Source organism: Cinclus cinclus, chromosome 9 (genome assembly GCF_963662255.1).
Source record: "Cinclus cinclus chromosome 9, bCinCin1.1, whole genome shotgun sequence".
NCBI classification, from domain to species: domain Eukaryota; kingdom Metazoa; phylum Chordata; class Aves; order Passeriformes; family Cinclidae; genus Cinclus; species Cinclus cinclus.
The window spans coordinates 25893895-25918894 of record NC_085054.1 but is presented as its reverse complement, the minus strand read 5'-3'; the positions used below and the strand labels follow the sequence as shown (position 1 = coordinate 25918894).

At 41.7% G+C, this 25000-nt stretch overlaps 1 protein-coding gene across 1 annotated transcript in view; it reads left to right on the top strand.

Annotated features, from left to right (window-relative positions):
• Positions 1-25000, top strand: part of ZEB2 (zinc finger E-box binding homeobox 2) — a 113535-nt gene that overhangs the window by 86721 nt on the left and 1814 nt on the right. The window contains exons 4-10 of the mRNA XM_062498529.1: positions 910-981; positions 7037-7225; positions 7933-8147; positions 10625-10733; positions 11614-13583; positions 15558-15738; positions 24776-25000. The exon at positions 24776-25000 is cut by the window's right edge and continues 1814 nt beyond it. Coding sequence (XP_062354513.1) covers positions 910-981; positions 7037-7225; positions 7933-8147; positions 10625-10733; positions 11614-13583; positions 15558-15738; positions 24776-25000 — 2961 coding nt within the window. The remainder of the gene's footprint in view (positions 1-909; positions 982-7036; positions 7226-7932; positions 8148-10624; positions 10734-11613; positions 13584-15557; positions 15739-24775) is intronic.

Sequence of the window (25000 nt, the reverse complement as noted above, 5' to 3'; positions counted from 1 at the left end):
TTTTTTTTCCCTGTGAAAACCCTTTGGAAGGTTCAATCCTATCCAGGCTGCATGTGTGAATACCTGTTGCACATGAACTAACAAATTAGCAGCAAGAAACTAAGTTTGACAGGCAGTGCCAGGCAGGCTGAAACATCCAGGAAAATAAGTGTTCTCCCCAGTGATGGAGCCTCTTCTAAAAGCTATTTTTATTCAGTCTGAACCCCCAGGTTCATGGAAAGTAAACCAACCCATAAAAATACATAATAAATAATTTTACACGTATCATGCTCATTTGCATGTGAGTTAACCCAATTTATGGCAGACTCTGCCAGTGCACAGAAGATGCAAACAAGTAGTAGGGGCAGGGGAGAGCTGCCCACGGCTGAAGATTTGTCACATTTCTGCACCACTCAATATTAATACTTGCTGTGCCTCAAATGAGGTTAAAATGATGGTGACAGCTCAGATCTGTGTGGCGATAGATAGATAGAGAGGGAGATACAAGAAGTTCTTGCATCTTCCTTCTGCATTTGCATTTTCTTCCAGGTAAAGATCTCACAGTGTCTGTTAACTGATTATTTCTTTTAAATAAGTGTGGGGGGAAAAAAAAGAACAAAAAAAAAAAAATCCCTTTTTCTCACCCGACTGCTTATTAGATTTGATATTGGGAAAAGCCCTTCATTTACTCCGAGCAAATAGTTCTGTTTTCCACCACTCGCTGTCATGTTTAAAGTAAATAAGTTCTCGTCCCTCCAGCACTGCTGAACTCATTCACTTCCCAGAACAAAGCTATTGTGTCGAGGTCCACAACAGCCCTTTCCTCTCCTTCCCTGAGCGGGATCTTCCCCAGCACTGCATGTGCTCCCCAGCTTTGTGAGCCAGTCACCGCCGTGCCAGTGCTAAAAGTGTGCATGCTTTATTTCACAGAAGAAATGAAGGAAGATTATGACACTATGGGGCCTGAAGCCACAATTCAGACCACTGGAAACAATGGTACAGGTAAGGCCTTGCATGGAGTGAGCATCACTTTTCTTTGGGATCACGTGGAGCTAGCTGTGCATGAAGAGTGAGGATGACAAAACAATCTATGTCTTATTTTCAGTTAAAAAATTGGAAAATACTGACATAATTCTCTTTTTTTATTCCTCCCCCCCACCAACTCAATCACGAGAGCGCAGTGGCGAGTCTTTGAGTCCCTCCTGTGTCCCACAACATTTTAGCCCCCAACTCCTTGTAGCTGCATCCTTGGGAGATAAGCGTTCTCTCAGCAATGTGAGGAGATGTTTTCCCAGGCAGGGTGAACTTTGGACAGTTTAAACTAGCTGGTCCAAGATACAGAAGCCTTTTAATGAGAGAGACTGTACAAAGAGCTTGATAATGAGGATGGGGTGCACCCTCCTTGGCAGCCTCAGATTTGGGTGGTGCACAGAGTGAGCTGCTTCAGGGACTGAAAACATCTTTTCAGCAAGACACACATAAACCCCTTACATAGATCCACAGACACACACACTTTAAATGCATATTTATGAGATTTTAATGTTTCTGGCTAATCTTTTCTTTCTTCACCCCCCACTTTTTTGCATCTCTTTCTTTCCCCTCTTCTTAGAAATCAATACATTTGGTGGCACAAGAAGTGTGACAGAGAAATTTAGCAGGCATCACCTCTGAGCCATCTCTCTTTTTCTGTAGCAGAGCAAACCAGCAAAAGGTCCCTGTTGCTATTTTCTAATCCAAATGAATTCAGGGGTTTTTACCATGTTCTTTCCAAGGCCCCACACTATCCTCAGCACAGCTGAATGCCATGCATCACGCAGCGTTTCTTCTGCGTTTTGTCACAATTTGAGAAGTTGCAGATAGATTTACCCAGCTAAAAGGAACAGTTTTCTAGTAGCAGTATTTCTATTCATTTCTATAACATTTCTATGCATCCCATTATGAAATTTAGTTTATAGGTAATACTCTCCACAAATATTACTGTAAAAGGTGGTACCAAAGTCTCACAAGGATTTTATTACTCACACTTTCCTGATGTTGGTAACACCCACATAAAACCCCAGTGCTCTTATTAAGCAACACAAGAAATTTATTTTATCATTCTTGAGGGGGAAAATAATAGGAAAATAAAACCGTGTCACTGCTTTCTTCATCCATTAGATTTATTATGCATGAAAGGAGGGTGGCACTGAGGCACAGTTCATCATTACGTTTGTACTTAATGATGTTGCTGTGCAGAGCTGGCTACATATGTATCTCAAAAGCTTATTTTATTTCCAAGAGACAGCAATGAAGTGACAAATTGTGCTTTGCACTTGGAGAAACAGGGTTTTAAAAGACATCTGATTCAGAAACAAGGCTTGATGGTTATCTGAATAACCATTACCAGAGCCTTTGAGGTCCCCTATCAGTCCGTGTGACTTCCTTTGCGCATATTTTCCTTACCATAACAGGCCTTGACTCTTTCATGCTTGCAATGTGGTCTGCTTCAAGGGGAAGACTTCATATCCTCTTAGTCCCTTCCCTTCCAGTATCTGATGTCCTTGTCTTCCAGCACACTCTCAGCCTCACAAAATCTCTCTGGGGGTGCCATCAAGCCCCTCTGCCAACCCTGAGTGGGGTCCATGGGGTGTCCTGCCTCTACTGGAACCAGTTTTCCATGGAAGAAATAAGGGTTACCTGTACCCAGCTTGATGCACTGCAAACTCATACCTCAAGGAGTGCTTTGCATTTAGGTGGTCTGCATTTAAAATGCAAGAGCTTCTCTGTGTGTTGCTCTGATCAATTCCTTCCCCAAATGTCCTGTGAAAGTCCTAGGCTCCTCTTTACCCCAGCTACGATGGGAGACTTGCTCCAATAACCATCACAAGTTGCTCTGACAGGGTTTAATTCAAGTCTTCTGTCACTGAGGTGTTCAGAGCTTCTTTCAGTGGAGGCTGATGCCTTGTCAGGTTGGAGAGAACACGTTTCTTTAGTTGCTGCAATGTCCATAGACTTTTAAGAGCAATGTCAGACTACTTAGGCATAATAAATACTCTGATAAATTAAATGCTTATGCCAATCTTTTCACCTTGAGTGGCAGATGCCAGGTGACTATGAGGACCTGTAGTTTCCTCTATTAGGAGTAAAAGCTCCCCTTCATGCCCAGTGAAATGCCTCAACCATTATTTGAAAAGGAAGGGGAAGAAATCAGTCCCTGAGCTGTTGGAGAACCTTCCTGGATAGTCTGGGAAGTGTTCAAAGTTTTCTTCTTCAGCCTCACTATAGGCTTTGGGCCTGTCTTGAGTGTTAGGCTTCAGTTTTTCCCTGCAAGTTACAGGGGATCTAACACTGATGTTCAGTAAAGTAGCTGAGGTGAGGCTGATACTCAACCCAATGAAAACATGCATCCAACCAGAAAGTCTGTATGTGTATGCAATATTTGTGGTGCACTTCTAGCATCAGATTCTGTGCAAAATGTCATTAGTAGAGAAAGAAAGCTAAAAGAAAAGGTCTCCATTATTAAATTATTCTGCTATTGTCAGAGTGGCTACTTCCTAGTGGTACTTAAAGAGAAATCTTGTTATCAGTACATTAATCAGCTGCATTTTTATAACGAGCCACGGAGGCTTCATAGTAAAAAAGCGTAAATGACCATTAGGGTGAAAATTTAGGATTTTGGTTCTGCTAAATGAATTTGTAAATATTTCTGTGGATTTCTGCAATAGGGACTTCAAAAGGTGATGTTTAGCAGAAGAGGTTTTAAAAATGTGAATGAAGAAATTCTTACAGCTTATTTTATACTAACTTTTATGGTTATTGCAACTAGGATACTTGCTGAGAATAGATTAACAAAATCCCTGTAAACAAACAGAAAAAAAATTTCCTGGTTTCCATTAGTAACATCTGACAAAATTCAAGTAAAGATCTCTTTACATAATTTAAAGAAGGGAAAGAAAAATTTTCAGTGGGAGGAAAACAGAACCAAAACTTGGCATGTTGGAGGACAGGCCGTTTTCAGGCTGTAATCTGTGTGTACCAATGGGGGCCTCTCACTTCCTGGCTAATGAAGGCTGGGGTTTTATTAGCTTTGTTTGCGATTAAGGGCAGCTATCACCATCTTGCAGGACGAGTTCCCACACAAAATAACTGGTCTCCCAAGCTCCTTGGACCTCTCTCCCACTTTATCTTGAAAGGTCCTAAATGCCTCCTAAGATAGCTTTCCTTAATGTGTTTTATTTTTATGTGACACAGCCACATCAGCTTTTGGAGCTGAAAATATTTCTGCTCTCCAGGCTCCAATAATTAATTAAAAAAAAGACTTATTTGGTGAGGTCACCCACCATAGATCTTATTGAAATTCTTGCCTCGCAGGAGGGGATGTGCAGTGTGTGTACAGCATCAGCCCACAAGGATTCTGGGAACATGGCTTTGGAAAATAAATTAGGGCACTGAGGTGGGAAGCAAGTCTTCCACCTAGAAGTCGAGAGAGAAACCTAACGGTTATCAGATGGGTCTTTTTAGTACCACTAGGTGAGCTTCCAGCCATGTCTGAATTGTCTGTAATGTTGCTGGTGAGAAACCATGAGCACCCTTCACTATTCACTAAGCTGCAGCGTTGCAGCACTGGTTGTATTGCTTCAGTGAAGGATCTATCAGCTTTTCCGCTAAATCCCCTTGTTTTTAGGGGTTTATAATGTAGACATAAACATTTGCTTTAGCTCCTGGATTGCATGCACGGACATAGAAGCTAAATAATCCCTAGAATTAGGAAGCCAAGGCCACTAATATCACAGCAGTCCTCCACAACCTGTTGGATCAGCATCCAGATAGACTTCGGGGCATGAATGAAGAACCTCATTTGGTTTTGAGATGGGGGTGGAAGGTGCTAATTTTAACTCAAGCCTTGCTTGGTGGCTTGAATCCTAATTCTATAAATGCAGTTGCAAACTCCAAGTACCCCTAGTGTACCCAGAGGAGAAAAGGGACACAAGGAATCACCCCATGGAACCATCCCATTTTTCCTCTCTGGAGAAAAACTCCCTCACCTTGTTTCACAGGTAGCACTTAATTGGCTCATGGCCTAGATATGGCAAAAATGCTAAGACAATAGAAGGAGTGGAGCTTGTGTTAAGCCAGAGGGTAGATGATCTTGTAACACTTGGAAGATCTAGGCATAACAGGGGAATGAAAAGTTAGAGTTACAGCATAAAAAGTAAAGCCTCAGCTTTCTTTTTCTGATTAAAACAGTAAGTCCTATACCTACTGTGATGCTCTTGTGCATAAGGTGTACTCAGCAACAACCATTTTGTTATATTTCTCTCCCAGAGCAAAATGGAGGTAAAGAACTCTGTCTTCTCCACACTCACACTCTCCTTTTATAGAAGCTGCTTTATTTTTGAGAAAGAAAATTGTTTCTCATGCTAATAACAAATGTTAACTGGAGCTGCAGAAGGACCAAGAGGAACTCTGTGGTGGTGTAGCCATTCCCTACAAAAACACTGTGATAGGAACAGAAGTTTCCCTCCAAAACTAAGGTTCTGTGCCCTGTGCCATTTGGTCACTGTCACTAAAATAGTGCAGAACGGTTGAGAAGCTGCTCAGCTCATATGAAAAATAGGGCATATTTGTCTCAGCCAGAGGATTTGATTTTATCGGCTAAAGGGATGAGGTTTACAGAGACGGATATCTACTTTTATCGATGACGACGAGATCAGAGCTTCAAATCAGGCACTGCAGCCTCCCAGTTGTGCCCCAGTCAGAGGTCATGTTTCGTTTTCACTGCCAGCATCACTGCCTTGCATTTTCATAGGAAACTGAGGCAAAGTATTTACCCATTTCTAAATACCAAGGAGCTAGTTAGTCTCCATTTCCAGTGGTTACAGACCATCACCCCCTTGATTTCCATGTGCTTACTCCGTGTTGCTCCCTGGCATCACTGACAGTGGAATTGTGCTGTTTAGTATTTTACTTTCACATACTGCAGAGTATGTGAACTCCAGGACAGTTCATGGTGTTTCCTCATTTTCTTATTTCGCCTCAACAGAAATACATTAAAAATTTAATCAATCATAGGCTGTGCTTTTCATTTATGGTCAGTTAAAACCAGGTATCTTTAGTTCCCTGCCACCAACTGTGTCTTTCAAGACTTGTTAATAAACAAAGAAACACAACTTAGAGGAAGAAAATAATAATATCTTTTTTTTTCTTTTCTAGTATGATTATATTATTATTATTATTTGCCTATAACATCCCAGAGTTTTAAGATCTTTCCTGTAAGCAGTGTTTGTACTTGGAGGAGAAAAGCACATTTTTAGTAACAGGATGCTTTGTGGCTGAGCATGTATTATGTTTCATGGACATTGCATGGATAATAAAAAATTGAGGTTACATTTAAAGAAAAGAAGGAAAACTCTTGTATGGATTGTCAAAGTGGTGGCTTAGTGACCCTGTTATGGTCTAAACCATGTGGATCTATTGCAGAAATCATGAAGCAATTAGTTTTTAGAACAGCTCATCCTCTCATTATAAGTTAATTTTCAGGCAGGAAAGAAAAAGCAGGAAGGTGTGAGCATTTTTCTTCTTGTGCCTGACAAAGAGCAGGCTGAGGTAAGACGTGTCTCAGAAAGGTTTGGTCTTTTACTACCTGCAACTGCCATCTCCCCATGTGGGGACTGTCTCAGGGTCTGCAGGTTCCAGAGGCAGCTGGGCTCAGTCCTGCAGGTTGAGCTGTGCTCATGCCAAAAGCTGTGGGACCCCCAGGAGCCCCGTGAAGGGTGTTCAGGTTCCAGCAATGAAAGATTACCTGCATTACCCAAGCCTCATAAACTTCTCCTGCTGCCCTGTAGAGCCCCATGTTCTTGTTAATTTAACTGCCTGCCCTTACTGCCATCCACACTGGTGGAAAGCCCACATTAATTTTATTGGGAGCTGGAGCAAGACTGATGAGAGCAAGGATCCAGCTGCAGCCCTAGCCTTGTGGCTCCAGTACATCTGCTCCAGCTCTAACACTGCTGACCAGCCCAAGATCTCTGGGATGATGCACTCAACCACCCTTTCTTTTCCCCCTCTCTTATTTTAGTGAAGAATGCAAATTGCACGTCGGACTTTGAGGAATATTTTGCCAAAAGGAAACTGGAGGAAGGAGATGGGCATGCAGTCAGCATAGCAGAGTACCTGCAGCGCAGCGACACAGCTATTATTTACCCTGAAGCCCCCGAGGAACTGTCTCGCCTTGGCACTCCAGAGGCCAATGGGCAAGAAGAAAATGGTGAGGCTGTAATTCATTTTTAGCCAGTATTCTGACCTCGTGCAGCTGTTGCAATTATAAATGCACTACATGCCTGGGTGTTTACCTTAAAAATTGAAGAACAGCTGCAGCGGCATGGAATTTCATGAGCAAAGATTGGGGCTGTAATTTCAGTGTATTGTGATTTTTTAGTCAGCACAATTTGTATTATTTGGTGCGTGAACTGAAGAGCTGAATTTAAACAGGAGAAAGGCTGCTGCTCTACTTGAGAGTTTGGGAAGTTTTAATAGAGTTTTAATGCAACAAAAGACAGAGTAGCCAGCCTATTGCTCTCCAATGCCTTGATAAATACCTGGAGAAGAGTCAGTTGGAAGGATTCGGTCAGTGGCATAAGTAACATAATGAGTTGGGGCTGGAATGAAAATTGCCAATTGATCAGGAAAGGTATTTCTTAGTTTTCCAGCCAGCCAGGTCTGCAGGAGGAGTGATGCCCATAATTAATTTCCCTGTGGCGGGGTCTGGAGCAGGCCCTGCGAGTCTGCCGTGGGTGTGCGCGGGTGCTGGTGCCTCCCGCCGCCGGTTGGAAGCGCCGTCCCTCCCTCCTGGGCAGCAGATTGCGGCGATTCCTCTCATACCATCCCGGGCAATCAGCCCATGAGCTGCCATTGATTTGCTGACCTTTTGGCCTGCCTCTCTTTCCTCCCCCCCCCCTCCATCCTGGGGCGCAGACCTGCCACCTGGAACTCCAGATGCCTTCGCCCAACTGCTGACCTGCCCCTACTGCGACCGGGGCTACAAGCGCCTGACGTCCCTCAAGGAGCACATCAAGTACCGCCACGAGAAGAACGAGGAGAACTTCTCGTGCCCTCTCTGTAACTACACGTTTGCCTACCGCACCCAGCTCGAGCGGCATATGGTGACACACAAGCCAGGGACAGATCAGGTGGGGGGCTGGTTTTAAGTGATTTCTTTCTGTAATAACCCCTTAGAGAAACGATATTGCTTTGATTGGCAATCATTATTAATTTTTCATGGCATTTTGAAGATGCAGATCTTTTAATGGTAATAGCTTTAATTGAGGTCTAAATGATTTTTTGATGGTCTCTTCTAATATGATTTAATAGTCTTATGTTCACGATCGAATGAGTGTGTTAATTTCTAATTTAGAAATTTTATTTGCACTTTAACTTGACTTTAGTTTCGTTTTTATGTTCCTCAAAAAGTGAATGAAACTGTAGCATTTTAATTATACATTATTAAACATCTCAGCAATTTTAATTCCATTTTTCACCTAGTTTTACTTTGCAGTGTTGCAAATAGGAGCTCCAAGACATACTAAAAGATGCGCTAATATTTTTTCATTACTTTTTGAGTAACCTTTTCAATCACATGAAATTATGCGTATTTTGTATAATCGTTTGTTAGGCATAATTACACATTTTGAGAAGAACTCTTCCGACAGTACATATAGTCTATCATTTGTGATTGTGCCACCAGAATTGGCCATTGCTCTCATTTGTGTAGCCCGGCAGTGTATATGCAATAAATCAAGGCAGTTTTTTCCTCTATGGGGTACATGTAATATTATATCAGTGCCACATTTAAGGAAATGCTGGTGTCTCAAACAGGTGACTGAGCTTCCCTAGTGCTCCTAGATGGGCTGGTGATAGACCTGCACCACAAAATTCTTTACAGACCAGCAGAAAAACTGCTCCTAGCTGGAGAATTACCTCTAAAAACCCAGCTTAAGGAGAGCTGTAATGGAAACGCAAATGGCATGGTTAAAAGTTGAATAAATAGATGTGTGCATTGTGTCAAATTATATAGGCTTTATGCCGTATTTATTTTTCTTAAAAACCTGAAAACCACAATCAGATGGATTTCTCTTGGAAGGTTTTTCTCAGCAGAAGGTAAATTCAGGCAAATGCACATCTTCCTAATCTCACGATTTTTTGCAATTAGCATTTTTAAGAGAACCATATCTTTTGCTTGATCTTAAATCAATACAAATGACTCCAGAGCACTTTCTCCCTTTCTTTCCTTCCCATGGCTTTTCCAGTAGACAAACACATTTTCCCATGTATATTTTTCCTAACCTGATCCACCGTAAGGTTCTTCCTTTTGCCTCGTATCATTAAAAACACCAGGGGAGGGAACAAAACCCGCCTGGATATTTATCCAATGTAACTGCCTGAAATTTCACATGCGAGAGCGCGCTGGTACTGGCGCATTATGAATGGTAGCTTTGGTGTTGAAAAGTCCCCTCATTTGCTCATGGCATTTACAATTAGTAAATTAAAATGATTGTATCATATTAACAGTGGCACAACTAAAGTTTATAGTAGTCCTTGGAGGGCGATGGGGGGAGACAAAACAGCTGTTGCTGTTTGTTTATGCAACTCAGCAACATATGAGCGCGGGTCCCTCAATGGCGCGCGGCGGGCTGGGCTCTGCTTGATCTTTGAAGGTTGCTGCTGTTTGAACAAACCTCCCTGTGTCCCATGTAACACCATCTGTCTCGCCAGGAATGTGGGAAGAGGCAGCACACCCTCGCAGTTGTCATACCGTTTCGGCGCTGTCTTTTTTTTTCCCTCCTTTCCCCCCCCACTCCCCCCCATTCCTGCTCCTGCAAAAGTCTTTTGTGTTGTGGTTGCCTGCAAAAGGCTGACCTCCTACCTTGAGCGTCCAGAGTGGTTGGCTACAGGATTATCAAGACAATAATTATTTTTAATTATTCTTTTCTTTCAAAATTCAGAGTCATGGGGCTTTCCTTGCTTGTTGCAAAAAGGTCAGCTGCCTTTGATTATATCTTTACACCGCTTTTAACTTTCAACTTTCCCTTACCCCTCAGAAGAGCACTGAGGGAAAACATGGCACGAAAGGTAGCTCAAGTCTTTTCTGCTGCTCTGTGATTTTAAAAAACATTTCCAGCAGCAGCTTATGTTGAAGATGCAGTCTCTCCTTCTTGATAATGAATTAAATCTTACATGAAATGCCACTAAGAACAGTGTTTCTCTCTTTCCTCCACATGCAGTAAACAGAATTTTTAAACAAGCTGAGTCCCACATGTTCAGAATCTGCTAGGAATATTAAGAGCCACAAATCTTCCTATAAAAGTGTTTCTCTCATTGTAAGATACCTTAAAGCAACACATTTCTGATGAGAGACTTAGGAAATAATTCTAAAGCAAATATCGAATGCTCATGTGAAACTACTTTCTCATTTGTTTCGGTTTACTGCCAACATTTTGATTTTTATTGCAACACTGATGAGACAAATAAATGTACATGCAGACCTTTTGGTCCGCTTGACGAATTCAGTCACATTAATTTAATTTTTGTTTTTTAAGCTTGAAATTCATGGTTTCTCTTGCATAAAATTCATGTTGGTATATCTTTTTTTTTCTTCTTTTCCTCCCAGCACCAAATGCTGACCCAAGGAGCAGGCAATCGCAAGTTCAAATGCACTGAGTGTGGCAAGGCCTTCAAATATAAACACCATCTGAAGGAACACCTGCGAATTCACAGTGGTGAGTAGCGGAGGTGCTGGTGTGCTCATTTGCATTTTGTTTAATTAGCTGAGTTTTAAAGACTGCTTAAAATTTACACAGTTCTGCTTCTGGCTTCTTGGAGCTACCAAGGTATTTCATAAGCAGTATCTGAGTCATCCTCATTTATCATGCTGTTAATACCATGGTCTTGCTAAAAGATTTGGAAATAGTAAAGCTTCCTGCAAATAACATAGATTGTTTGGCAGTTTGAGCTCAGAAATGTTCATTCATCATTGTGCAGCAGGAACTTGAAGAGTCCATTATATTTTCCAAAACAAAAAGTCCCCCTGAGTGAAATGGAACTCATATTCTCAGATAACAAGAAACTGCCAAGCCTCTCAGATTGAATGACTTGGGCATTTTGGCTCTCCTACTTGATGCAGAATGCAGCACACAAAATGTCAGCAGGCTCAGCCCAGGCACAAACTAACATCAAGACGCAGTTTCTCATACTGGAGCTCACATCCGGTGAAGATGTGATTTCTTTCCCCAATACATTCCATTTTTGGGGAAAGAAAAAAAAAAGAGACAAATCAAATTTGAACAGTCTTGATTTGATTTGATTTGATTTGATTTGACTCCCTTCCCCTCAGGGTGCTTACCTGTGACTTGCCCTGGTCAGTCTGGAGCCAATCTCACACTTTGATGGCTGTTGCCACCTGGAGACCCTGGGCCCAAACTGTAGAAACCTGTAGAAAGAGGAAGGTAGAGCAGTGGTGGTGTGTGGTCAGGTTCATAGAATTAATATTTCCTTCACTATTAGTCACTAGATAGACAATCAGTTAGATACCAAATGCAAACCCTTGCAATTATAGCAGCGAGAATGGCAATTAACATTTGGTTTTAACTATCATTTTAGGTGAAAAACCATATGAGTGTCCAAACTGCAAGAAACGTTTCTCCCATTCTGGCTCCTACAGTTCGCACATCAGCAGCAAGAAGTGTATTGGTTTAATCTCTGTAAATGGCAGAATGAGAAACAATATCAAGACGGGTTCTTCTCCTAATTCTGTATCTTCCTCTCCTACTAATTCAGCCATCACACAGCTGAGAAACAAGCTGGAGAATGGCAAACCACTTAGTATGTCTGAGCAAACAGGCCTACTGAAAATTAAAACAGAACCACTAGATTTCAATGAGTACAAGGTTCTTATGGCCTCACATGGGTTTAGTGCAACTAGTCCTTTTATGAATGGTGGGCTTGGAGCAACCAGTCCCTTAGGAGTTCACGCATCTGCTCAAAGTCCAATGCAGCACTTAGGTGTAGGGATGGAAGCACCATTGCTTGGGTTTCCCGCAGTAGGCAGCAATTTAAGCGAGGTGCAGAAAGTCCTACAGATTGTGGACAACACGGTTTCCAGGCAGAAAATGGACTGCAAGGCTGAAGAGATCTCCAAGTTGAAGGTTTACCATATGAAGGATTCATGCTCTCAAGCTGAGGAACAAGGAGTTACCTCCCCCAATATTCCCCCCGTGGGTCTTCCAGTAGTAAGTCATAATGGTGCCACTAAAAGTATTATTGACTATACATTAGAGAAAGTCAATGAAGCCAAAGCTTGCCTCCAGAGCTTGACTACAGACTCGAGGAGGCAGCTCAATAACATAAAAAAAGAGAAGCTGCGAACCCTAATAGACCTGGTAACTGAAGACAAGATGATAGAGAACCACAATGTATCCACTCCGTTTTCATGCCAGTTCTGTAAAGAAAGCTTTCCTGGTCCCATTCCGTTGCATCAGCATGAGCGTTACCTGTGTAAAATGAACGAAGAAATCAAGGCAGTCCTTCAGCCTCATGAGAACATGGTTCCCAACAAACCTGGAGTGTTTGATAAGCAAACCCTCTTGCTGTCATCAGTACTTTCTGAGAAAGGAATGACTAGCCCCATCAACCCATACAAGGACCACATGTCTGTACTTAAAGCATATTATGCTATGAATATGGAACCCAACTCTGATGAACTACTGAAAATTTCCATTGCTGTTGGCCTTCCTCAGGAATTTGTGAAGGAATGGTTTGAACAAAGAAAAGTCTACCAGTATTCAAGTTCCAGGTCACCATCACTGGAAAGGGCCAGTGCCAAGGTGGCGCTGGCTGCCACCAACAACACTCCCACTAAAGACTCTTTGTCAGCCAGATCTCCAATAAAGCCTGTGGACTCTATAACTTCACCATCTATAGCTGAACTCCATAACAGTGTTACTAATTGTGATACTCCTCTCAGGCTAACAAAACCTCCTCATTTTACCAATATTAAGCCAGTTGATAAATTGGACCACTCTAGGAGCAATACTCCTTCTCCTTTAAATCTTTCTTCCACATCTTCTAAAAACTCCCACAGTAGTTCTTACACTCCAAACAGTTTCTCTTCTGAGGAGCTTCAGGCTGAGCCATTGGACTTGTCTTTACCAAAACAAATGAAGGAACCCAAAAGTATTATAGCCACAAAGAACAAAACAAAATCTAATAGTGTAAGTTTAGAACACAACAGTGTTTCTTCATCATCTGAAAACTCAGATGAGCCACTGAACTTGACTTTTATCAAGAAGGAGTTTTCTAATTCAAATAATCTGGATAAAAGCACTAACCCAGTATTTGGTATGAACCCATTTAGTGCCAAACCTTTATACACAACACTTCCACCACAGAGCGCATTTCCCCCAGCCACTTTTATGCCACCAGTCCAGACCAGTATTCCTGGGCTGCGACCATACCCAGGACTAGATCAGATGAGCTTCCTACCACATATGGCCTATACCTACCCAACTGGAGCAGCTACTTTTGCCGATATGCAGCAAAGGAGAAAGTACCAGCGGAAACAAGGATTTCAGGTAAATAGTTTCAACTGTTTTCTCCTTTGAAAGGCAAAAATTTAGTATTTTGTGATATGTCCTCCTTGAGAAGAAAAATCCCAAAGCTATAATCAACATTTCCAACAAAATTAGCAGAGTTTATTTAAGTCTGAATTTGGAAGGGTGTGGTGGAATAGGAAAATAAACTGCAGTTATCTTAAGAGTACCTATACTTGGATTCAGAAGCAGTACCAATTACTTTGAACATGTATAATCACTTTTGTTCTGTTAAAGAGTTCAGCTATATCTCATTAGATTTGTATAGTAATACAATAATAATAATAATAATAATAATGTTGTCCATAAAAATTGTACCCTAGGGGGAAAAAAAAGGAAACATTGTAGGGAAATTTTTCTCTTCGGGGCATAACTACATTTCACCGGAGAGAAAAGGAGCAGTGGGTGATCGTTTGGAGTCACCTCCACACTTGGATGCAAAGTGTGTCAGCCTCGTAGACACTGGAATCCATTTAAAGCCTTCAGAGCTTCCTTCTCCATATTTTTGGGGGATTGTTCACCCACCATTCATGGGAAAGTTATCCTCTCTTCTCACGAATGTCTGGGGAATATGAAACACTGACCCATAGCCTCTTCCTTTGGGCCACCTACTGCTCTTCCCAGACTCTTAGTCCTCTAATCCTGCCAGTCATCTGGAACAGCTCTGGAAAAACCCCAGAGATTAAATGAAATTATTTGGAGAGGTAGCAGCCAGGGCCCTTAATCGCAGACAAAGTCTTTCCCTGGACACGTAATCTGGGTCAGCATTTATTCGTGCCTGGGTACAACCCATAATTCTTCCCTCAGGTCATCCCAGAGTCAATGCAGGTGTGGCAAAGGATTTTGTCCCTTGCCTGCCTGCAGTGAAGAGCAGCTCCACAGAAGTCTTGTACTTTTATAGCCTTTTGCTGGGTGTATTCAGATATAATGTACAGAGTTGAGTTAAATGAGATTAACTGATTATAGATTAATAATTTTTTCTTACATTTGTGCCTGTTCCCCCATGTCCTATTACCGTCTATTAGTAATTTTACTGACTAGTAAATGTTTTATAGTTTCAAATGTGAAAATCAGGTATGGTTTTACATTACAGACTGTAATCCCTCTTTGCACAATAGGAGCATAAATAGCACTGCACCTCCATAACAGCTGTTCCACTATTCCAATTTACAGTACATCTGCCCTCTTTGTAAATGTATTTAAGCCTATTTAATCTTCTCTAATATTAATTAGAGCAAACCTAGTCTAAGAAAACTGAACTGTGTGATAGCAAATGGAAATATATGTTATCATGCAAGTTTGCACTCTCTTTGGATCGAGACAAAATAAATATCAAGAAATTTAATAATTTACTGATCCACATTCATTATTGCTTAATGCTGAAGGCTGTTTTAACATAGATAGAACATTGATAAAAAGTGTTATTAATATTCCTTATTTCAAATTACAAAATTAAATATAAAAATATAGCTTGAGGCCTTTAGTCGGGAGACATACATTTAAATGGATTGCATAATAATAACATTTGTACCTAAATATAAAATTCAATTAAAACCTTTCTACAGATACAGAATACATCCAAGTTTTGAAATTTTGAAAGGAATGATCCCTTAGCTGTTGCTTACATTCACTTCTGTAAAATAAAACAATACTTTTTGCTGCCCATGAAGAGCCTCCCCTTCACACTTGCTTGGAAATACTTAGTGTTGATATGGTAAATACTGTTGGTTTGTGCAAACCACATTACTGCAGAGTGCTCAAAGACAGAAAGTTGGTTTGAGGCATAGAAGCAGAAAGCTCCTCGTTATTTCTGTACTTTCCACCAGCAGTAGTTTCAGTATTCATATTCCTAATCTAAGAGGGACCACTGAGGCATGATTTTGACTTCCCTGGGGATGGTTGGTGGGCAGGGTTGGCAGTGGGAGTGGCTGTCGCTGATGAGTGGTTCCCTCACAGGGAGAATTGCTTGATGGAACCCCAGACTACATGTCCGGCCTTGATGACATGACAGACTCCGACTCCTGTCTGTCCCGAAAGAAGATCAAGAAGACAGAAAGTGGCATGTACGCATGTGACTTATGTGACAAGACATTCCAGAAGAGCAGTTCCCTGCTGCGACACAAATACGAGCACACAGGTAGGGCAGGAGTGAGGGTCATGGCTCTGCTCTTCACAGTTTTTCCTGAGTACATTTGTGTGGGTGCTGAGGCTTTAAAAAAACTCTTTTGCTTTTTTCTGACTTAGTTTTTAAATTTTTCTTGATGGTTATTGCTTGGTGAAGGACAGTTGGGTGTGACGGGGTGAATGTTGGTAGGTGTTTGGCAATCATCATCTCCCAGGCCAAGCCCTCTTGAAATAAGAGAGGCCCTAGGACTCAGAAACAACTGCAACTTGGTCAGCACAAAGTCTGGCATGGGAAGGAAGAGTGACAGTGTATTTCTTGTTCCTTAGACACTATCTGACCCTGCTCCATTTAACCCAATAGGAAAATAGCCGCTGACGTTAGCAGCATGAGAGCTGGCTCTGGCCAAGTTATCTGAAAGTCAACAGCTCAGGGGGTTTCCTCTCACTGTGATTTTGCACACCAGCAGCACAAGCAGGTTGCAGTTCACTTTTTCACTTCCCAGTTAATGCCCAGGGAAGGTTCCTTTCTTTCCTGAGTAGGAAGTGATTTTTGTCTCGTTCAAGGAAGCTTGCCAAAGCTCACCATGCTCTGTCAGTTTAAAAAATACTTTGGTTTGAAAAAGACCTTCCGTCACACCTATGCTGGCCGTGGTTCCCCTTACAGACAGTGCTCCCTTCCCCACTGTCAGCCAGGACAGAGCTCTCTGAGGGCCACACATTGGCTCAGAATGTTTCAGTTAGGGGAAAATGGGACTGGAGCTTCCCAAATAATAGAGATATCAAGTTATGTTGGACAAAGGGAATGTGAATTATCATCTGAATTATTGTGCAGCAGGACATAAACCAACCTCCAACTTCCTCGAGTTAGAAAAGTTTACTCAGGAGGAAACTTCCCTTAACTTTGAAAGCTGAGTCCTGCTTCAGGAAATGAAGCAAGTCACATCATCCTTCAATCTCACCATGTGAAAGTAAAAACCTTATACCTCTCTATTAATACATCTCTCAGGCCCCACATAACATTTTGGCTTTTCACAGATGAAAAATTTGCAATTCAGAAGTGGACTGTACCTTTAAAATAAAATCCTTTACTTTGTTATTTTTCCTTCTTACACTTTTCTTCCAAATTTTAGGCTAATCCCACAAAGGAAAATACAAAAGGAAGTTAAAACACACATGGGATTAGGAAAGAAAATGAAATGCAACATTTTGGACTAGATCTGCCAGTTCATTGGCAAAATGTGCTTCCCACTACATTATTCAGATCAAATTGTTTATTCAGTAGAAGAAGCTTTGAAGGCTTTACGTCCCTGCACCTTTCCTCTCCTGAATGATTTTATTGCAGCCATCTGCAAACATTATGGTTTACTACACTACTACTGTAAAGCTCTTATGTTAGAACTGGCCTTCATATATATCGGGATCTGGGCATATGGTTGAATCCCATAAAGTTGGTAGTCCATAAGGTCGACAGACATATGGTTGAAAGGCTGAAAATTTGACAAGCTGAAATGTGTGCAATCACCTTGATTTGCAAAATAAACTGCATTCATAATAGCAAAAATATGTTATGGTCTTGAAGTAGCATGGGAGCCTACTGCCTAGAAAAATGCCACACAGCTGCAATGCAGGGACTCTTCTCCTGCTTCTTTCCTCTGTCCCTTTTGGCTTCTCAACTTCGCGTCCATCAATTTTATGGGACTCAACCTTATGATCCAGAACATGTATAGGGTGTCAGATTTAATACGCTAGAGCTACAGCACATCATCAGGCTGGAGCCTGGCATTTAGGGACAGGAAGGATGGTCTTGTGGCAGAGGCACAGGCGGTGAGAGCGCTGCACTCTCCCCTTCCTCACCACAGACTTCCTCTGTGAATTGCAGCAAATTGCTTCAGCTTTCTCTCACCTTCTCCCATCTTTGAAACATGGGGAAATGATACCAGCCTGCCTCTCTGGGGTGTTGTAAATATTAATTCATGATATCCTGTGATGGAGCTCAGTGGGTAAAGTGGGAAGGACTTTTATCAGGGATGTGTTTGCTTTTGTGGAGCCTCAGTGCATCACGCCAGTGTTTGAGCGGTTGGGAGCTCTGAAGGGCTTGGCTGGGCCAGCCCCAACACATCATGCACAGCCTTCAGGAGGCACACTGCACTGGCACTCTGGCTAATGGTTCAGGTGCATCTTAAGTGAATTTCAAATTAATTTGTTATTCCAGGCAGAGCTTGTAATTGCATTAATAACATAGGTGTGAAACTGCAGTCCGTGCTCAGTGGAAGGAACCAAATTGAAAATAACACCCTCTTCTGCCTTTGGGGTCATTGTGAGAGTAGGCCCAAGTTTTTCGACCAACTTTTTGAAGCCTAAAAAAGAGAAGAAAGCCTTTTTTTCTGAGGATGTTGCTGTTTTCTGAGCAGCTAATTGTGACCTGTTGTAGTTCCATTAAAAACATGTTTTAGGAGGAATTGGAATGCTTCCTGTCTTTCCTGGAGAAGCACAAAATAATGAATGTTGTTTATTACAATCTCCTTTTTTTCTCTGTAAAAAGAATATATGTGTTTTATTAGAACTTTGGGACAATCAGATTTTTATTTGTCACCCCTTCCCAAGGTCCATGTATCTATTGCAGCCAGTGATAGAACAAGGGTCAAAAGAGTCAGACAGAGACCCTGTAAAAATTTATCACAGAGAAATCATTTGAAGCAAAACATTGACAGTTAAAACTACATAAGCTGTCTGAATAATCGTTTATCATTGAATCAAGTGTTGTAAAGTGGAAAACAGGAATGTTTAGGTGTTGCAGAGGAGCTGACTTTCCATGCCAGGGCAAAAAGATTAGTATATGGCCAGTTCTTTTTGTCAGCCTAAGAACTTTTGGTATGACCATGCAGCTGGCTGCAGGACAAAGAACTGTGTGATTACCTCTGTACACCACGCCTGCCACAGCTGGAACACAGCAAAAAAAGGTCTACAGATTTCACAATCTATAGTTTTTAATCTGTGCAGTACTGGTGGTATTCTGTAATAGCTTTCAGCTTCATAGGGAGAAGGAAAATTTATTGTGTTACTGCAATGAGTGAATTGCATTAGTTCTGGCTCATCTGAAATTTAGTGTAGAGGCCACTGTTTGTTGCAGAACAAAAATCTGACAACTTAATTTTGGGATGCCATTGAATTTTGAGAGAAGTTATGTGTCCCGCTTAGAGTTCGAGTTTCACAAGGTCCTGTTTCCTTAAAGCCAGGGGATACAGTGCTGTAATTAGGGAGCAGAGCACAGCAGGTAGCACAGACATTCAGTGCTCACATGATTTTCCTGTGGAATCTTACAGACTCATCCTAATTTGGACAGTTGAGCCAATATGGGATGTGTCTAATCTCAGATTTTTCCAAGCTGTTTAGCACAAGCTTCAAGACACTTTCCTTAGAAAGGTAAAGAAGGTGGTTGCCCTCATGGCAAAGCACCAGTGCTTTGGCAAGCAAAAAATTCTTTGTGCTGCCGATAAGGAGGAAACCAGGAGTGTGTGAGTGAGCAGGAGAGAAAGCAGAATGGAGCATCTAGAAATACAGAAATATCCTGGCCCCTGGTCCAGCGATGGGGGAGTAAGGTGAAGGTTAATGTTTGTATTGCCCTCGTCAACGCCTGTGTCTGCCACACACCAGCTTCCTTGTAGCTTCGCAGGGGAACTCTCAGCATGCCTGCTCTGCAACAAAAGCTGGAAACAGATTTTCAGAATCCTACCTAGAAATTTAAAATCCTTTCATTGTTGTTCTATATTACATCATATTCTATTTTATTACTTGTGTGGGCTGTCGAGGGCCTCATAGCTGTGCTAGGGCTTTCATCCTTTCCTTTTCCACTGTATATTTTATTAAGACCTCTTTTTTATTTTTGTAGTTTTCATGCTGATGCAAGCACTAGTTTTATTTCCAGATTGATTCTGTAAACTAAATATTGTTCTTGAGCCTGGTAGCAAATCAGCTCTCTCTGGCTAGTGTTTTGAATTCCCAGCTTGGGAGTTTTCTTTATTTAGAGCTTGATTCATAAAAAATTTACATGCTATTTAAAGGTTATTTTTTCTTGCTTTACTCTGATACAAGTTTAGAATTCCCCATTTTGCACTCAAATAAAGAAAACAAAAAGGATATATTCTATGTTTATGTCTGCAGACAAGGTCTCCTATTGAAAATGGAACAGGTGCAGCTTGGGCAATTATATATAAATTGCATTTATCTTACACCTTTGACTGCTTTGCTATGCTCTGGCCACTAATCCATCTCCACTGGGACTACATCTAACATCCAAACCCCTGAGCAGCTTCAAAAGAACTGCCTTTAAAAAAAAAATACAAACAAACTGTCACAAAAATATTTCCTTCTTTCCTCTGAAGAGTGGGATTTCTGTTTGGCCCCCTCCCATGGAAAAGAGACCCACCTGCCTTAGGCAAAGGATGGGTGATATTTAGTCTGGGACCAGTGACAGCTTGTGATCTGATGTCTTGTGACTTTTATACCGCTGCAAATGGGAAATGCACAGCTTTCCAGTCAAAGACTTTTAGCCTGGGAAGATTGAGAGATACTTACTATCAGAGATGATTTTGCTGTTGTCTTGTTTTAACAGAAATGCAATTTTAGAGACTTTGCAAACAGATCAGTTATGATTTCCCCTCTGTAGAGTGTGGGCCCCCATGGGAACCTGTGCTTTGCAATAAAGAAAAAAAAAGGCCCAAACATTTCCTCTAGATATTTGAGAGGGATTTATCATTAAATTTCATTACAAAATGTGGCACCTACATCACTTATCTGTCTGATCAAACACAAGTGTTTTGTGAGCCCTTTTGTGATCTTCCTTGGGTCCAGTTCTCCTACCTCCATCCCCCATGGATGACACAGGGGATTTTGGATGGGACTGGATGCAACCTGTGGGGTGGGATGTCAAACCTGCCTCCTTTTGACTTATCTCTACTCCAATGATGTCATGAATATTGTGAATATTATAGTCATGAATATTGTGACACTGCATGACAGCACCCTAGGACAAGGTGATGGCTTCAAAATGAACAAGAGTGGGTTTAGATATTAGGATTTGAGATAATAAGGAGATATTACTAGAAGAAAGTCTTCACTGTGAGAGTGGTGAGGCTGGACAGGGCTTGGAGCAACCTGGTCTAGTGGAAGGTGTCCCCATCCATGGCAGGGTGAAATGAGATGAGCTTTAAGGTCCCTTCCAACCCAAACCAGCCAGGGATCCTATGGTTTCCTGAAGTTGTAGGTCCCCCTCATCCACCTACAATTGCAGACTTATCCCCATCCCCAGTGTAAAATACCTTAGTCCAGCTTTATTTTATGACCTACTAGCACATTGTAGGGATTAAACACTCATTTTAAATGGCTGAAATACTGGGTTTTGCACATGGGAAGAAAATAATTCTGCAAATGTTGAGAAACCTGATACATTTAAAAACATATTTCAATTAGTGTTGTAACAGCTGCACACTGAGCACTGCTAAGGTATGTTGTGTGGTGTCTGAACAAAGAACTTTGCCCAAGCTGTCAGGTTCCCTCAGATCAAAACTGAGGCCTTGATATGGATGTGATAGACTAAATAGCTCTAGTGTTGCCTTTTTAGTACTTACATAAATTAATATGAAAATATGAAGTATTTTAATCTATTCATTTCTAAATTAATTTATAAAATATGGATGATTCCCTGCCAGGCTACATCTGTGTGTGGCATGAATGCCACATGCAAAGGATGAGCAAAGCACACAAAGACTGAGGGATGAGCACATCACCCAGCTTTTGGAAGGGTAGGTGGAGGCAAGTCTGGATGAGAGCAGTGGAGCTGGTTGACCTGTGTTTGAGGGAAGGAAAAGTGCTGGGAGCTGGATGGAGCACAAATGTGGGGTGAGAATCATAGAATGGTTTGGGTTGGAAGTGATCATTAAAACTCATCTGGTCCCTGCAATGACCAGGGGGACCTTCAACTAGACCAGGTTGCTCAGGGCTCTGTCCAATCTGACTTCAAATTTTTCCCAGGATGGGACAGAGAAGGGTGTAGCGGGCATCAGATGTAGTGTGCCTTAAAAAAAAAAAAAATCAGGGAATTCGAAGTAATGGGGAAGTGATGGTGGAGAAGTGGAACAAGACAAGGGTTGGGATTACTGATGTTAGGGAAAAGTAAGTCATAGGAGGGACTGAGATAATGTGGGCAGTTCATTGAGGAGGACACTAAAAAGGTGATGAGGAAAATCAGGAAAGTCTGAAAGGAGCAAAAAAGGAACAAAAATAGCAATTATTGATGTATTAGCGAGAGGACATCAATTTGTTACTCTGAGGGTAATCAGCAGGACAACTGGGTCAGGGCAGAGGTTCATTCCATTGGGTGTTGGTAGCACTGGGAAGGTTCCCACTCACCCATGAGGGTTTTCCACTGGCACTGCTGGGGTTTGAGAGCGCTTAGGCTGAGAGCGCTTTGGGATTTTAAGCTAATTTGAGTAAGTGACTTGATCGTGCTTAAATCTCCTGAGCTAAGACACTGGGATTTCCCTTTTGTAGCTAAACTTGTGCCCTGAATCACAGGTAGTTGACTCCAGCTCTGGATTTAGTGCACCCCTAGGTCAAGGCTGAAGGTTCAAAGCCAAAATACATTTATAGCTCAAAGTCCAGAGTTTTCTTTGAGTTTGACTTTTAGCCAACAGGTTAAATTGGCAGAAATGCAGCTTTAGGAAACAGTTCATGCAAGTAATACTGCTATAATTCAATATATCAAGTTTGAATTTTCAATTTTACTATAAAGAGAAATAAAGGAAAAAAAAGAAACCTTGTATGCCTGCAGACCTAGGAAACTTTCTTACAAAGAAATGCAGTCCGAGCCCTAATTTCCAGGCATCTACTAGTTTCCCTGTCATTTAGGTTACTTAGCTGTGGTTTCTCCTGTATTTTCCTTGCTGCCAGATCTCCCCTTCATTTCATAACACAATTTTGGCTTCCTTGAGAATTCGTTAATCACACCTTATTAAATGTGAACTTTCACCGTGGGACTTGAAGGTAGCTGTGAATGGATAGAAAAAGAAAATTAGCATAGTCCTTGCTATTCATTCTTAACAACTTTGTTATGAAAGTGGAGTTTTTCTATGCCTGACTTTCCGTACTCTCATGTTCCAGGGAAAAAATCAGATGAGGTTCATAAAGGAGCAGCTTGAATTTTCCTGGAAATTGAGATCCCTCAGTGATCTGAAAGCATTTATATTTTTTCCTGCTGGATTTCCTTCCATGTTGGTGTTTCCTAGCCCTTTGCTCTTGGCTGGCACTCCACCATACTCACCCTCCCCCTGCTTTTGCTTCTTTAAAATTAAAGAAACACCACACTTTCACAACTGACAGGATGGAAGGGCTTTGGTGTGAAGTTTATTCCCATTCTTGTCACATGCTGCATGAGCTAAGTATGATAAATACGCTCAAGGAATCAGGCCAGTTCACTAATAACTTCCTAACGATCTGCTCCAGCAATAGGACATGTAAAGAAGGGATCCACATTTCAGGCACCAAATACCAGGATTTTAATATCCATGAAAAATCACATGAAATATAAAAGAATGATCAACTGGCACCATATCTACCTGCATGGTTGCACCATTCATCTGAATGACAATTAGATTATAATTTGATATTTCCAAAATTTAAAAAAAAAAATAAAAATCTGTCTGAAGGTACTAATGTTTGATTTTATTTTTTGCCTTCTGCAATCCAAGTTTGGTGATCGGTCTTCACTAATTCCAATCTTTGCACCATATGTTATGTCTGGATATCTCACGGTTGCATCATGCCTTGCTGAGTTTTGTCGTGTGGCATCATGCTGACAAGTATTTTTTGTCAGCTCTATTTTGGAATTAAGCTTTCAGTATGGCAGTTCTGGAAGGTGTTGAAGGCATTCCTGTGCTATTTGTGGCCTGGGATCAACCAGATGTGTTTAGGCTTGGCACTGGTTTTGAGTTTCAAACATTGGTTCAAAACTGTCTGAAATGCCAAAGGAAATACTGTTTTCTGCAGCTTAACACCACTTTAGCACTCAGCGAGTGGCTGACAACATTTTATTTAGAAACCCCTTATGCTTCTGTGGCAGATGTATGTATTTGTATTTGCTCACGTGGTGGGGGGAAAACATCTTTCTGTCCTTGAGGGCTTCCTCCTGCAGGCAAGGGTTGGTGGAGGGTACTCTTGGGGTGGGTCCAGCTCAGGTTCTCCTGCCAGCAGCAAACCTCTCTTGGACTCAGCGAGTCCCAGCTATCTCTTGCTGCCACCAGACCTGTCAGGAGCATCCCAAGGGAATCCGTGTTGGCTCACCTTGGGGTGCTGCAGGTGGGGAAGGGTTGACCACCGGTTGGCTTGCAGCCGTGTGGCGCTACCAGTGAAGGCACAGAGATAAGATATTGGCTTCCTGCTATTCATCAGCCACGTAACAAAGAAAACTTTAAGAAACAAAGGCTTTCTCTACAGGCTAATCTCTTCAGCGAGGCGGGGAAAGAACTACGGTGTGTATGTGATGCTGTCAGCAGAATTATTTATAAACAGGGATATTTTTCGAACATTTTCATGGGTGTCAGCTGCTTGCTAGAGCTGCCAGTTTTCCATTGATTCTCTCTCAGTAATTTTCTTTATTATCCTGAGCTGCTTGAGTAAAATTACTACAATCAACACCATGCAAACCCTAAGTTGTAGCATAAATGAGGAGTTGTTGTTGTTGTGTTTTTGGCTTTTTTTTTGTTTTGTTTTGTTTTGCTTTGCTTCTGCAGTGAAAGAAAAAAGTGGGATGGTCTGGTAGGAAGAAGAAGAAGAAGAAGAAGAAGAAGAAGAAGAAGAAGAAGAAGAAGAAGAAGAAGAAGAAGAAGAAGAAGAAGAAGTAGAAGAAAGTGGGATGGTTTAGTGGGAAGCAGAAAGTGCGGTGGTTCAAGCTTTGCGTTGCTTGAGTATATTAAGGGGTGGAAGGGGAACAAGGGGTGAAGAAGCCTCTTGTTCGTGCTGCTGTAACCCATGTGTTCTCTTGTCCTTCCTTGCAGGAAAAAGACCACACCAGTGTCAGATTTGCAAGAAAGCATTTAAACACAAGCATCATCTGATTGAGCACTCACGCTTGCACTCCGGGGAGAAGCCCTACCAGTGCGACAAGTGCGGCAAGCGCTTCTCGCACTCGGGGTCGTACTCACAGCACATGAATCACAGGTATTCCTACTGTAAGAGAGAGGCTGAGGAGAGGGAGGCGGCCGAGCGGGAAGCCCGTGAAA